Source organism: Berghia stephanieae, chromosome 7 (genome assembly GCF_034508935.2).
Source record: "Berghia stephanieae isolate SIO BIC M18660-M18661 chromosome 7, UCSD_Bste_1.3, whole genome shotgun sequence".
NCBI lineage: Eukaryota > Metazoa > Mollusca > Gastropoda > Nudibranchia > Aeolidiidae > Berghia > Berghia stephanieae.
Window position 1 is genome coordinate 20,559,398 of NC_088366.1, and position 12,306 is coordinate 20,571,703.

General features: G+C 36.1%; 1 protein-coding gene across 7 annotated transcripts in view; it reads right to left on the reverse strand.

The window, feature by feature from the left end:
* The window catches only part of LOC144976869 (uncharacterized), a 54,603-nt gene that overhangs the window by 41,892 nt on the left and 405 nt on the right, over positions 1-12,306 (reverse strand). For 4 of the 7 annotated variants that reach the window (XM_078921408.1, XM_078921406.1, XM_078921404.1 and 1 more), the window contains exons 1-4: positions 12,273-12,306; positions 5,434-5,724; positions 3,378-3,518; positions 1,018-1,223 (exon numbers count right to left, since the gene is read on the reverse strand). The exon at positions 12,273-12,306 is cut by the window's right edge. In XM_078921408.1, the coding sequence (XP_078777534.1) occupies positions 1,018-1,223; positions 3,378-3,518; positions 5,434-5,715 (629 nt within the window). In that variant the 5' untranslated portion in view covers positions 5,716-5,724; positions 12,273-12,306. Of the gene's footprint in view, positions 1-1,017; positions 1,224-3,377; positions 3,519-5,433; positions 5,725-12,090 lie in introns of all 7 variants that reach the window. The other 3 variants (XM_078921405.1, XM_078921409.1, XM_078921407.1) reach the window with 1 other exon arrangement.

A 12,306-nucleotide genomic window follows, 5' to 3' on the forward strand; every position in this document is an offset into this window, starting at 1 on the left:
AAGGAATCAGTGAAGCTCAATGAAGCGTTCAAAAGATTTTTCAAATTGATTTGAGACAACACCAAAAAAATATAAAAGAGGCTCAAGATAGTGGACCTTATCCTTCGTAATATCCATTACAAAAAACATGACCTTTTTTACAGCACAATATTTACTAAATGCATTTTATTTTATTTGTTTTCCACATTAATTGGTGTATTGTTGTGCCGACGAAGGGTTTGTACCCGAAACGTCCATTGTCTGTTTTGTTCCCATATGAAGCCTCTCCATTTTCACTCTTTCGTTAGTATTTTCACAATCACCGGCTTCAGGCAGCCCCTACCGTTTTCTAATTGATTTTTAAGAAACATAATCCAGACAACGGAAAAACAATGCAGAGATTCAAGAAGATGTAATAGTAGATGCAATGGTGAGTTTGATAAAAATCACGAAAATATCAAGATACAAGATAAACCAGAGAAAATAGCAAAATATCAGGAATGCCTCGTTACATCTTGGAAAGCTTGAAGGCCTGTATTTTGATTTATTGGTAAAAAACAAGAAACAGGCATTTGCTGTGGACTACTTTGGAAAAGAAACGTCCTAATACAAAAACTAGAGCATTTATATCCAATATCCACTAAATGTGCTCAAAGTGCTTTACAAGGGGTCCCGGGCCAACAGCAACTCTTAACATGTAGGATGGGACATGATGCCTGTTAGGCGATATTACAATTTTTTCGAACAGAGACAACCCTGTTAACGCCAGGTACTCATTTTACACCTGAGTACGATGAGAGAAAGTGAGTAAAGAGCCTTTTCCAAGGGCTCAACTATGCGCCGAGCGAGACTCAAATCCAGGACCTTCTGGTCCGAAAGCGAGTGTCATACCACTAGACCACATAGCCCCACATACCACTGCTTTTCCTTTTGCAAAGCAGAATACACAGCATATGTCTTAGCAAACATGCAACAATGAGAAAAAGTCCACACAATAATAATTCCCCTAAGAATAAGTAAAACTTTTTAAAGACTTACAGAGTATGAGGTGGTAACATAACATCAATCTGGTGCGGACAGATATGAGAACCACTCAGGTAGTATTTCATCTCTGCTTTAAACAGCAGCATGTCAGCTAAGAGATTGACAATGATGTTCTCATCAGGGGATGTACCATTAGGAAAACTGATTGTGACCTCCGTCTGATTACTGTAGCCAAGCTGGGCAAGGATGTCCATGTTTCCCTGGAGTGAGGGGGGGGGGGGGGGGGGGGGGGGAAGAGAAGATATGAGATAAATAATTGATCTAGTTAACCTCAATGTTGATATTACAATCCCATGACTTCATATCATAGTTTTCAAAGAGAGAGAGAGAGAGAGAGAGCGAGCAATTACAACCATGCAAACCAGTTACTGCTCTCTTGAGTGAAAAATGTCATGTCTGAATCATCATCATCTAGTCAGCTGATCCTGCGTAGGACGTTGCTTCCCGAACTTTCTTGCGAAACAGATTACGGCTTTCCGCCAGTCTACTTGCTTGAGTTGCTGTCATTCCCAGCCATTCACATATATCTTGTTCCCAGCTTCTTGTTGGTCTACCTCTTCCTCTCTTGCCGTCTACCCTTGTCTGCAGAATGTGCTTTTCTAATGATTCGTGGCGAGTCGTGTGGCCAAAATAATTCAGTTTCAATTTCTTTAAGAAGAATTGGTGATTTTATTCCGATCCTTCTCAGGACTTCTTTGTTTGTTTTTCAGTCCATGATATTCTGAGTATTTTTCTGTAGCATAAATAATTGATCTAGTTAACCTCAATGCTGATATTACAATCCCATGACTTCATATCATAGTTTTCAAAGAGAGAGAGAGAGAGCAATTACAACCATGCAAACCAGTTACTGCTCTCTTGAGTGAAAAATGTCATGTCTGAATACATCATGATTTAATGGGAGTTTGAAAGAAGTCCAGGCTTAATTTTAGGCATAAATTCAGACTTTGTAAAAACATGTGTATGTATAGCTGGTAAATCTGTATAAAACCGACAGGTCTGGATACAGACCAACTAGAGGATTAAATGGAGCACAATGAAGCAAGAGCATTGTGAGATTCCAGGGCTGCCAGGAAGGTTTGAAAAAATCCGCTCCAACAACCAAACGGGGTGTCTCTTGAATTTCAGAAATCACTATGAAAACTGAATTTTGAAGTAAGGTACATAAAAATGTTCTCTCTCTATCTCTCTCTGTGGCATATCACTTGGACGTAGCCTCCCACTCAGTCCTTCGGAAGAAGTCTCTGTCTTGTGCCCATCTGCCACATTCCGTCACGCCGTTGTTGAGCCATTCCTGTATATCCTGTTGCCATCTTCTTTGTGGTCTTCCTCTGCCTCTTTTGCCCTCCGCCATGCCCTCCAGTACATCTCTCTCTAGTGTGTCGTGTCTTTTCAGGTGCCCAAAGTAATTGAGTTTCAGCTTTTTTATCTTACTCATTAGCATAAAAATGTTACTCTTTATAAATTAGCATTTCAATATAAACAATTTAGTAAATATTTTTGTACAATACATTCATTAAACAAGAGAGTGCAAAGTAGGTAGAGGGATTACTTTGCAGAAGAAATACATTAAACAAACTAAGCAATGTCAATTTCAAAGGCCCCACCAATCCTCAAAAAGTAACCATTCACTGCCCCATATTAATATTATCTACATATCTCTACTCATTCATCGTAAATGAGCTCTTTTCTAACCATAATGTCGCCCGTTAATTTTTGGGAGAAAAAAAGTCGCTATTTTTTTTTAATGGCCTCGAAAATCGTGAAACCGCTTTCAACCGCGAATTTTCGCGGTTCCGCGATCATCTGGCAGTCCTGGATTCAGTTAGCATGGATGAAATTTAACTAATAACTTATCATTAACTGTTCAGGGGGGTCCCCGATAGCTCAGTTGGTAGAGCACTTGCTTCACACCCAAAGGGATCATGAAATCGAGATTTTTTCCCTTGTCCACAGAGCAGTGGTTGGGTAGCTGGGTCTGTTAGATCTGGTGGAAAGTAATTTACAATAGACTAGCCTCCTTTCCAAAGGGTAGCAAGCAATTGCTATTGTCACGATATATAAACTAGGATAAACTCCGGCTCCATGGACCTCATGGCTCTTGAGGCCAATTTTTATTAACTGTCCACTTGTCTCCTTCATAATGGCCAACAGACTCAGTCAATGTAGTATTACCGTCAATGTGCACATTCAAAAAGAAAAAAAGAGCAACCGATATTATCAGGCTGATTACAAATAATCTGCTATACACAATTGATGCAAACCAAAATGTAAATAAAGAATATTTTTGACTGGTTAAATCATCAAAATAAATACGATTAAAATTTATCACACAGCAGTTTTACAACACTCACATTCATAGGCAGGATTTTACTCTGAACATGTGGATTACTCAATGGAATGGATCTCTGCTGGTCCTTCTTTCGCAGTAAAAGCTGAGCATACTTGGAAATCATCGAAAGACCCGAGACAATATTCTGGAGACTTTTCACACTCTGGAAACAAAAAGAAAAAAAAGCATCCATTTAATCTACTGAAAGTATTTTCTTTTTTTTGAAGATGGTTAAAATAAACAGTTGTAGATTAAAATGACATCCAATTTGTCAAAAACTGTGAAACCCAATGAATTTTGCATTTTCCTTAACAATCTTTACAACTTGTCAAATTAAAAAATAAAAGAAAAGAAAGAAAAAAAAAAAAAAGAGAGAGAGAGAGAGAGAGAGAGAGAGAGAGAGAGAGAGAGAGAGAGAGAGAGAGAGAGAGAGAGAGAGAGAGAGAGAGAGAGAGAGAGAGGTGGAGGGGGGAAGTGGTTAAAAGATTTGAGAGTAATTATCTATATATCTCACCTTTCCATTCAATAATAAAAGCGTGTTTTTTTAACTACTAGAGATATATAGTGAAATTATCACGTCTGCCATGAATAACATAAATAGTTTGTTTTTTTTAAATAATAACTTTAATCCTACTCTATGTTCTCAATATACAAATCAAATTCAAATAAAAAGCATCATTCATAATTGAATAAAATCATATTTTATTGGAACTTGAATTCAATTAAAGCCCTGATCTAACAAGATCTCAGATCAAATGAGAAAGAAAAAAAATGTCTCCTTTAATCATCATTCACTAAAATCATAAATATAAAAAGAGTTAAGCTACGACCACATTATGCATGCTCAAAAAAGAGTAAAAATAAAAATAAAGGGAATGATTCAATCGAGTATTAAAAAATTTACTTAAAATATTAATAAAACAAGGGGCTGGACTAACTTGACTAAGAGATCAAAATATCGTATATCCAAAAATAAACAAAGAAAAAAATATTAACTGTGGAAGCGCCATTATCAATAAAATCATTTTTTAAAAGCTTATAATTACAGGCCTGTAAACGGTTGGTGAAAAAATTGTCGGAACTTTTTGAACACACGAAAATAGACCATTAGGACAAAAATACGGATTTATTCATAAACACAACACAACACATACGACACGTCAATTGACTAGTCAAATCCTGTCACTTTCCCCAACTCATTTATTATAAAAACTAAACAGGTCCTTATTTTATGGTATCCAAAAAAAACATCCCAATTATTTCAGAGAGAACATATATATCTGGTAACAGGTCTGGGTTAGTTGTAAAATGAAAGGAAGAGAACAGTTTCTTTTTTTTTTTATTAAGTCGTTCGAAATTGAATAAAAACTAATTTTTTCGAGGCACGAAATAAAACTCTATTATTTCCTTTTTTGTATGTTTGGTTTTTACTTTCAATTTTAAATTTTTTAAAAAATATCAACACTTAAACTTAACAGAATCTATCAAGCAAAATCGCACTGTCGGAAGATTTACAGGCCTGTAATTAGAACACAACCTCCCCTATCCTTTGGACAAACAGAAACTAACCACAGGAATAGTCATGTGATCTAAAAACATTATGACATAGGATCAGATGTCCTTGATAAAATTAATGTGTCTAATAAATACTTCAAAACTGGACCAGAAAGCGATTAGAAAGAAAAAGAAAAATAGAAAGGGATAGAGGAGCCAATCAGAGAGTACGACCCACAATGGGAAGGTCTAAGCGAATGAAATCTGTTATACTTTTGTATCTCAAAACAAAATTAATTAACAATTATATGGAAGTCCAAACAGCTCACAGATGGAGCACACGTCTCACAAGCCAAAGGATCTGTCCACAGTAAAGTCTAATGGCCTCTTTCTCCTAGGAGTGACAGGGGAGCTGGGTCTCTTCAGGTAATAAAGAATTAGTACTGTTCATTTGACGTCATAGAACCCAGATAAACTGCTACAAATTTCTGAAGGACCACTACTACCGCAAAACAAGATATAAAGTTAAAAGGCAAAGAAATTAATTTTACTAAAGAACTATATTCCCTTGAATTCAGTCTCACCTGATTATTGATGCCAAGAAGTTGCTTAACATTAAGCAAAGCGTATTTTATGGCAAAGTCATCAGTCTGAATCTCAATGAGATCCTTGATGATATCACTCGGGTCATTGTTTGTTGCCAGACAGCTGATAAGATCTTGCCGAAGGGATATCAACTTCTCTTGCTCTTCAATTACTATGGTTGAGTCTGGGATAATGCTTCCTTCAAAAACACCACCATCCCCAGTGGGAGGAGGTTGCACCATACCTTTCCAAAATTCTCCAAATTTTCGTAACAGTGACATGTTGACTTCCTGGAAATATAAAGAAATAAGTGAATAGGAAAGTGCCAGAAGACAACAGAGAATAAAAACTTTGCGGCGGTGATGGGGGCTCGAACCCGTGACCTTACTGGTACAACAACAACACATGGCCGGGTAGATCCTGACTCTACCGTATGAGCTATCCACGACCCCAAATAAAATAAGAGAAATTTAATTGATATGTCACCAATCACCTCAAACGGAATTATGTTGTAGTGAACCAGTTGCCAAAAGGTGGGTGTCATAATTAATTCTACCAGAAATGAGGAATTTTTGTTTAAGAAACTATAAACTTCCATTTTCTTGACGATAATTTCAATTTTTAGTATCTAAAACATCCAAACATAAAACTAACACCATTTCGAAGTTGGAGGTGACATATATGAAACTGTCACATTAAAGGAGCTTGCTGCTTTCTAGATTCCAAGCATAAGATAACACTTAAATTCTAATAAGTATTTTATACAATGTAATTGTATTTATCTATTCCACAAAACAATTCATAATGCTACTTTACTTTAAATAAATTGGAAAACATAATCATTTCCAAGAAAGAAAAATAGAGATTGAATTTGAAATAAGTCTGAAAATCTCTTTGTTTCCTATGTCGGTTACAGGTCATTCATCTAACTTAAATTTCACTTTAATCAGATAAACCTCATGATAAAAAGAGTGTGTATAGGATAGGGGAAGGGAAGAAAAGAAAGAGAAAGATAAAAAAAAAGAGAGAGAGAGAGAGAGAGAGAGAGAGAGAGAGAGAGAGAGAGAGAGAGAGAGAGAGAGAGAGAGAGAGAGAGAGAGAGAGAGAGAGAGAGAGAGAGAGAGAGAGAGAGAGAGAGAGAGAGAGAGAGAGAGAGAGAGAGAGAGAGAGGATTCTACTTGAAAATTATATGAATTTAAGAGATTTTTAGAACAATCTGACACACTTATTCAAAAACATAGACACAGTTAGGAGCGTGTGAGGGGGGATGGTTCGGATAATTGAAAGTTGAGTGTGATTGAACAAATAAATAATGAGATATCTGATGACCTCTGGCCCTAGTGCCAGAGGGAATAACTAGATTTTTTTTTTCAATTCTTAGATACAAAGTGCTCTCTTTCTCTATCTCTCTCTCCTTTGCAATGCTTTTAAGTGAACAGACATAGCGCTTGTTACAATAATAAAGAGTTTAAAGAAGCTTGACAAGTAGCCCACTGCAAATAATAAGGTCTTTGCTCAGATACTTGCTCACAATTGTTCAAGGAGATGGGGGCAATGAGATGGAGGTTAAGAAGAGGATACAGGCAGGCTGGAATAATTGGAGGAAGGTAACTGGAGTTATGTGTGACAAACGAATATCCTGAAGCTGAAGGGGAAAATATATACAACGGTTGTTAGACCAGCAATGTTATATGGACTAGAGACAGCAGCTACATTAAGAAACAAGATAAAAAAGTTGAGGTGGCAGAAATGAGGATGTTGACATGAAGATCGATAGAAGAATATTTGAGAGAGATATATGGATAAGGGAAAGATAGAAAGAGAGAAAGAGAAAGAGAAAGAGAGAGAGAGAGAGAGAGAGAGAGAGAGAGAGAGAGAGAGAAAGAGAGAGAGAGAGAAAGAGAGAGAGAGAGAGAAAGAGAGAGAGAGAGAGAAAGAGAGAGAGAGAGAGAGAGAGAGAGAGAGAGAGAGAGAGTAGTTTAATTGATGGGGCTTTTTATCTAAAAAGGAGGAAGTTATAATAACTATCTTTTTAAACTACCTATAACTGTAATATCACTCTTGACCTACTTACAAATAAAACCTAAGACCCATTTACCCCTTCCCCACCCCTTCCTTTTCGACCATCAATTGCCTTGTCTCCTCAATTTTGACACCTGGCACCAGTTTGTCTAGACCATAAAAATAAGAGTGTCATCAAAATTCATGCAACTGAGCAAAGGTGTCAAAATATGACTATGACACAGGACATAATGGTGATTTTGTCACGGATTAACCACATGACCTTAAAGGAAAATTTTTGACACAGCAAAATCAGCTGAAAATTCCGGAGAAAATTCCAAGATCCCGGAATTCTGCAGATCTGCAGAAAATTATCACCGCTGGAAAACAAACGAGCAAGCTTTCAACAAAATACTGCTTCATCTCTTTCAATGGTATCGCGTTTAATGTGAGTAAGTCATTGTTATAATAATTTCATCATATTATCATTATTACATTTATTCTTGATTTGGCTATATTATAATAGGTACTTTGGTAAACGTCCATTTGGCACTCCAACAGTGAGCTGATAAATGGTCTAGTGGCTGTGACCCGATTTTTCTAAAAAAAAAATAACTCCATTGATCTTTTGTTTATTTTCTTCGGGAGGAATTACCCAATCGTTTGATGCTGTTTATGTTTAAATCAATCCCAATTTATAATTTAGCTTTGAATAATTTAAAATATCAGAAACTTGTAAATCAAAATTCCTGTTAGGGCACTCATTTAACATCTTAACTTTTTAATAAAATTAAATTCAGGGCAAAGATTTATCTCGCATCCCTGAACTCATTCCAAAAAATTTCTTACTCAAATGTCAGCGTTCATTTTAGGCCAGTTTTGAAATCCAAACGGTGGTCACTACTGGAAATGAAACAACTTCAGGTCACAAAGTCTGTCAGTAAATATCAAAGGCAAATAGGAGTACATTTTTCAGTCTTTAAATTAATATACAACTTTTCTTCTGCTTGTATGATTTTCAAAATTTAAGTATCATTAGTCATTAGATTTGTGTTGAAAAGAACTTTATAATGAAATAGATATCACTGAGCTCAATCCAATTTTATTTTTTTACCCAAGTACCTAATATAAGAGCCAACCCGATAGAGCTCATGTTGACACCCGGATTGGAACCAGTTCAGAAAAAGATGGCCACCCTTTCATCAGGGACATCAACCCCTGAACAGTGCCCAAGACATTAACGACAGATAGTCAGGTTTTTATTGACGACGCTTGCCAGATCAGCCTGCCTTTACCACTAACAGTGCAGTTCACAGCCAAAATCGGGCTCAAAAAAAATTAGAGAGGCCTTCCGTAAGCTCATCGTGCTAAGGGAAACAACCCAAATATTCCCTCAAATAAAACCTAGTACCTTTAAACCCCAATAGCAGGCCTGTAAATGGTTAATGAAAAACTTTTCTGAACTTTTTGAACATGCGAAAATCGACCAACAGGACAAAAATATGGATTACTTAATAAACACAACACAGATATGGCACATAACTGACAAGTCGAAATCATGTCACTTTCCCCAACTAATTTCTCATACAATAAGCAGGTCCTTATTTTATGGTACCAAAAAAAAAAAAAATCCCAACTATTTGAGAGAGTACACACATTACTGATCCCAGGTCTGAGTTAGTTGTAAAATTAAAGGAAGAGAAAAATTCCTAACTTTTTGAAGGATGTCCTAGTGCTTGACATGAGAAGTTGCTTCTTCGTTCCAGTCTATGTTAAATTTTTAAGCTGATTCTTTCATTTATTTAGATTAATTCTTACAAAAGAAGAAGAAGAAGAAGAAGAAGAAGAAGAAGAAGAAGAAGAAGAAGAAGAAGAAGAAGAAGAAGAAGAAGAAGAAGAAGAAGAAGAAGAAGAAGAAGAAGAAGAAAGTGCGGGCATGTGTGAAGGAGGAAAAAGAGAAAAATTTAAACAATCACAGTCGTGAGGAAAGAAAACTTCCGCTGAGAGCAGTCAATCATCTTTCGAAGAAAAATATATATTTCGCATTCAACATTTGATCTGACTTTCAAATGGAAACAAAGAAAGCATAGGATCGGAGATAGTCAACCAGAAAAATGTGTGTGTGTTGGAAGCAAAATAGAGAGAAACGACCCTGTGTGTGTTAGTTGGTTGCTGACTATGCATTCGACGACTTGCAACACAACAAGACACTGTCACCCCTCTCTCTCTCCCCTGTGGCATAGAAGGCAGTAGACAGTGAATACAGCCATGTCCAGCGGAGTGTGCAGATGGTGACAAGATGGAATGACTTGTTTGTTTTGTCTTTGACATTTTTTTTTTAAGCTGGTGGACGAAACGGAATAAAAACATTTTTTCGAGGCACAAAATAAAACTCTTTTATTGTGTTTGTTCCGTCTTTTGACATTATGAATTTTATTTTTCATTTTTTTTGTAATGTCAGCACTTAACAGAATTTATCAAGCAGAATTGTACTGTTGGAAATCCGAGAATTGTCAGAAGATTTACAGGCCTGTAATAGGAAAAACAAATACCCTAGCACATTTACTAAGACCTATAACTAACCCTAATAGAAAAAAAATCCTCCAACCTCGAGCTAACCCTAATAGAACAAAATAAACAACAACAAAAAATGAATACTGCTTTGCACTACCTTTCAATATTCAAAAAACAAAATGGCAGCTGAGACCCGAAACAAAGGTCATCTGGATGATGGGTAAAAAAACACACGCGCTCAAGACAGCAAGATCCATACATTGCTTGTAATGCAACGGTAAACATAGATAGGCACTCCCAAAAAAAAAAAAAATGGAGAGGCATCAAAATATATATATATATATAGAGAGAGAGAGAGAGACACACACACACACACAACACAGAGTCTCGCAGCTGCTACGGAATAAATTTCGCGCACAAATTTTTACTGCACTTAGGCAAAATCATTTCATGCACCAAATTGCTAATCTAGTGACTTCTTCCACAATATTTTTCTAAAGAAACTTTTTTTAAAAACTGGTCTTTTTATGACGACATCCATTGAATGATAATTGGCATGAACAATTTCGCGAGGAATGAATCATGAAAATTTACTAAATAATTTCAAACATCACTTTTGAAATTCATCAAAGATTGTCTAGTACTGAACGTTTTTTTTCAAAATAGAAAACAAGTGCATCTTCAAATCTAAACATCTTTTGACGATATCTAAAGGTATAGTGGACAACTTAAAGGAGCAAATGCCGGTTCCACCGGCCCACCTCTCTAGTTTGCTACCTATTTTTCTATTAGGAAGTGCTTATTCGCAGTGGTACTGCGATTAGTGATTTCGCGGCAGAATACTATTCGCAATAGTAGAAGCTCTCTCCCATCTCTGAAAATTAGTTTTAGTCCCCTCACTGAACACAACAGTGTATTTTCTGTTCAAAATGGCATGTTGTTGAATGAATTATAGTTAGATGAGAGTGTGTTAGTTTGAGAAGGAAAGAAAAGGAGGGATGATTGAAACATTTTGTATGACTTAGAATTGAGATTTTGAACGTTGCAACTTTTTCTTCAAGTCTGAAACTTGACAAGATCGTGTTTTGTTTTGTTTTTGCTATCCAATCCAATCCATGAAAATTTCCCCATCCCCACCTCTCAGACTTGATCATTCGTTCACATCTTGAAATCTTATTAGTTTATCTGTCAGATTACTTTAATGAGAATAGTGCCATCCCCGTTTATTGTATTATTTACAGTTAAATATATTTTATAAAGTTCCAGGAATCTCTCTCTCTCCCTCACCATTGCTCATGACCCATATCTCAGTGCTCCTGTAAATAATAGAAGTTACCATTAGTAAACTACCTCTACTACTACAGCCACCACCACATCATCATTACTAACACAGCAACTTCACATCGTTATAAAAACTAGAGCAACCAACACCACCACCTTTATATCATCATCCTCCTCGTCATCATCATTACCACCGCCACTCCTACAACTATCACATCAACATCATTACTACCACTACCACAACTACCATATATGTTATAAAAACTACAGTGACCGCCACCACCATTACATCACCATCATCCTTAACTTATATAGTCATCATTACTACTACTACATCATCACCACCACCACCACTACACAACAACAGACACATCATCATCGTCAACGAAACGCAAAATAATAATATTATTAATAATAGTAATAATAGGAAGAATTTTTTTAAAACTTTTACTTTTAATAAAATAATAATTTTTAAAAAATAATAATATAGTTTATTTAATTTTGTACCCAATCCTTTATCCTTTATACAATAAAGCTCTATCTAATCTAGGCTCGTAGGCGACTACTACTGCAAATACAGAACAAACCCGCATTTGCAGCACTACTAACTACTACTGCAAATAACTTATAATAACTGAACTGAAACTGAAATGACTAGGATTTGCAGTACTACTGCGAATGGTGAATACAAACGCTATCTACTATTCACAGTACTACTACGAATAGAAGAAATCATTATTCGCAGTACTACTACTACTACTACTACGAATAGAGGAAATCAGTTATTAGCAGTAATAGTAATGTGAATACAACTGTGCGAACGGAGGCGGCCTTTTTTATTAAATGGTTTTTATTATTACCTGGCAATTTGAATTCCTCTAACCAGATCAAGACCCAAAAAAACACGTAGACAGATATGTAAGCAGGCGGGACATATAAAAAATAAACAGTCGGAATGTTCAACGAAGACGATGACTCAGTATCAGAACAGACTTCATGAATGAAGATGAAGGCCAGGCTCCTTACTACACACTTGACTTACAGTTCGAGATGATGCGAAAGCAAGCTCACACAAA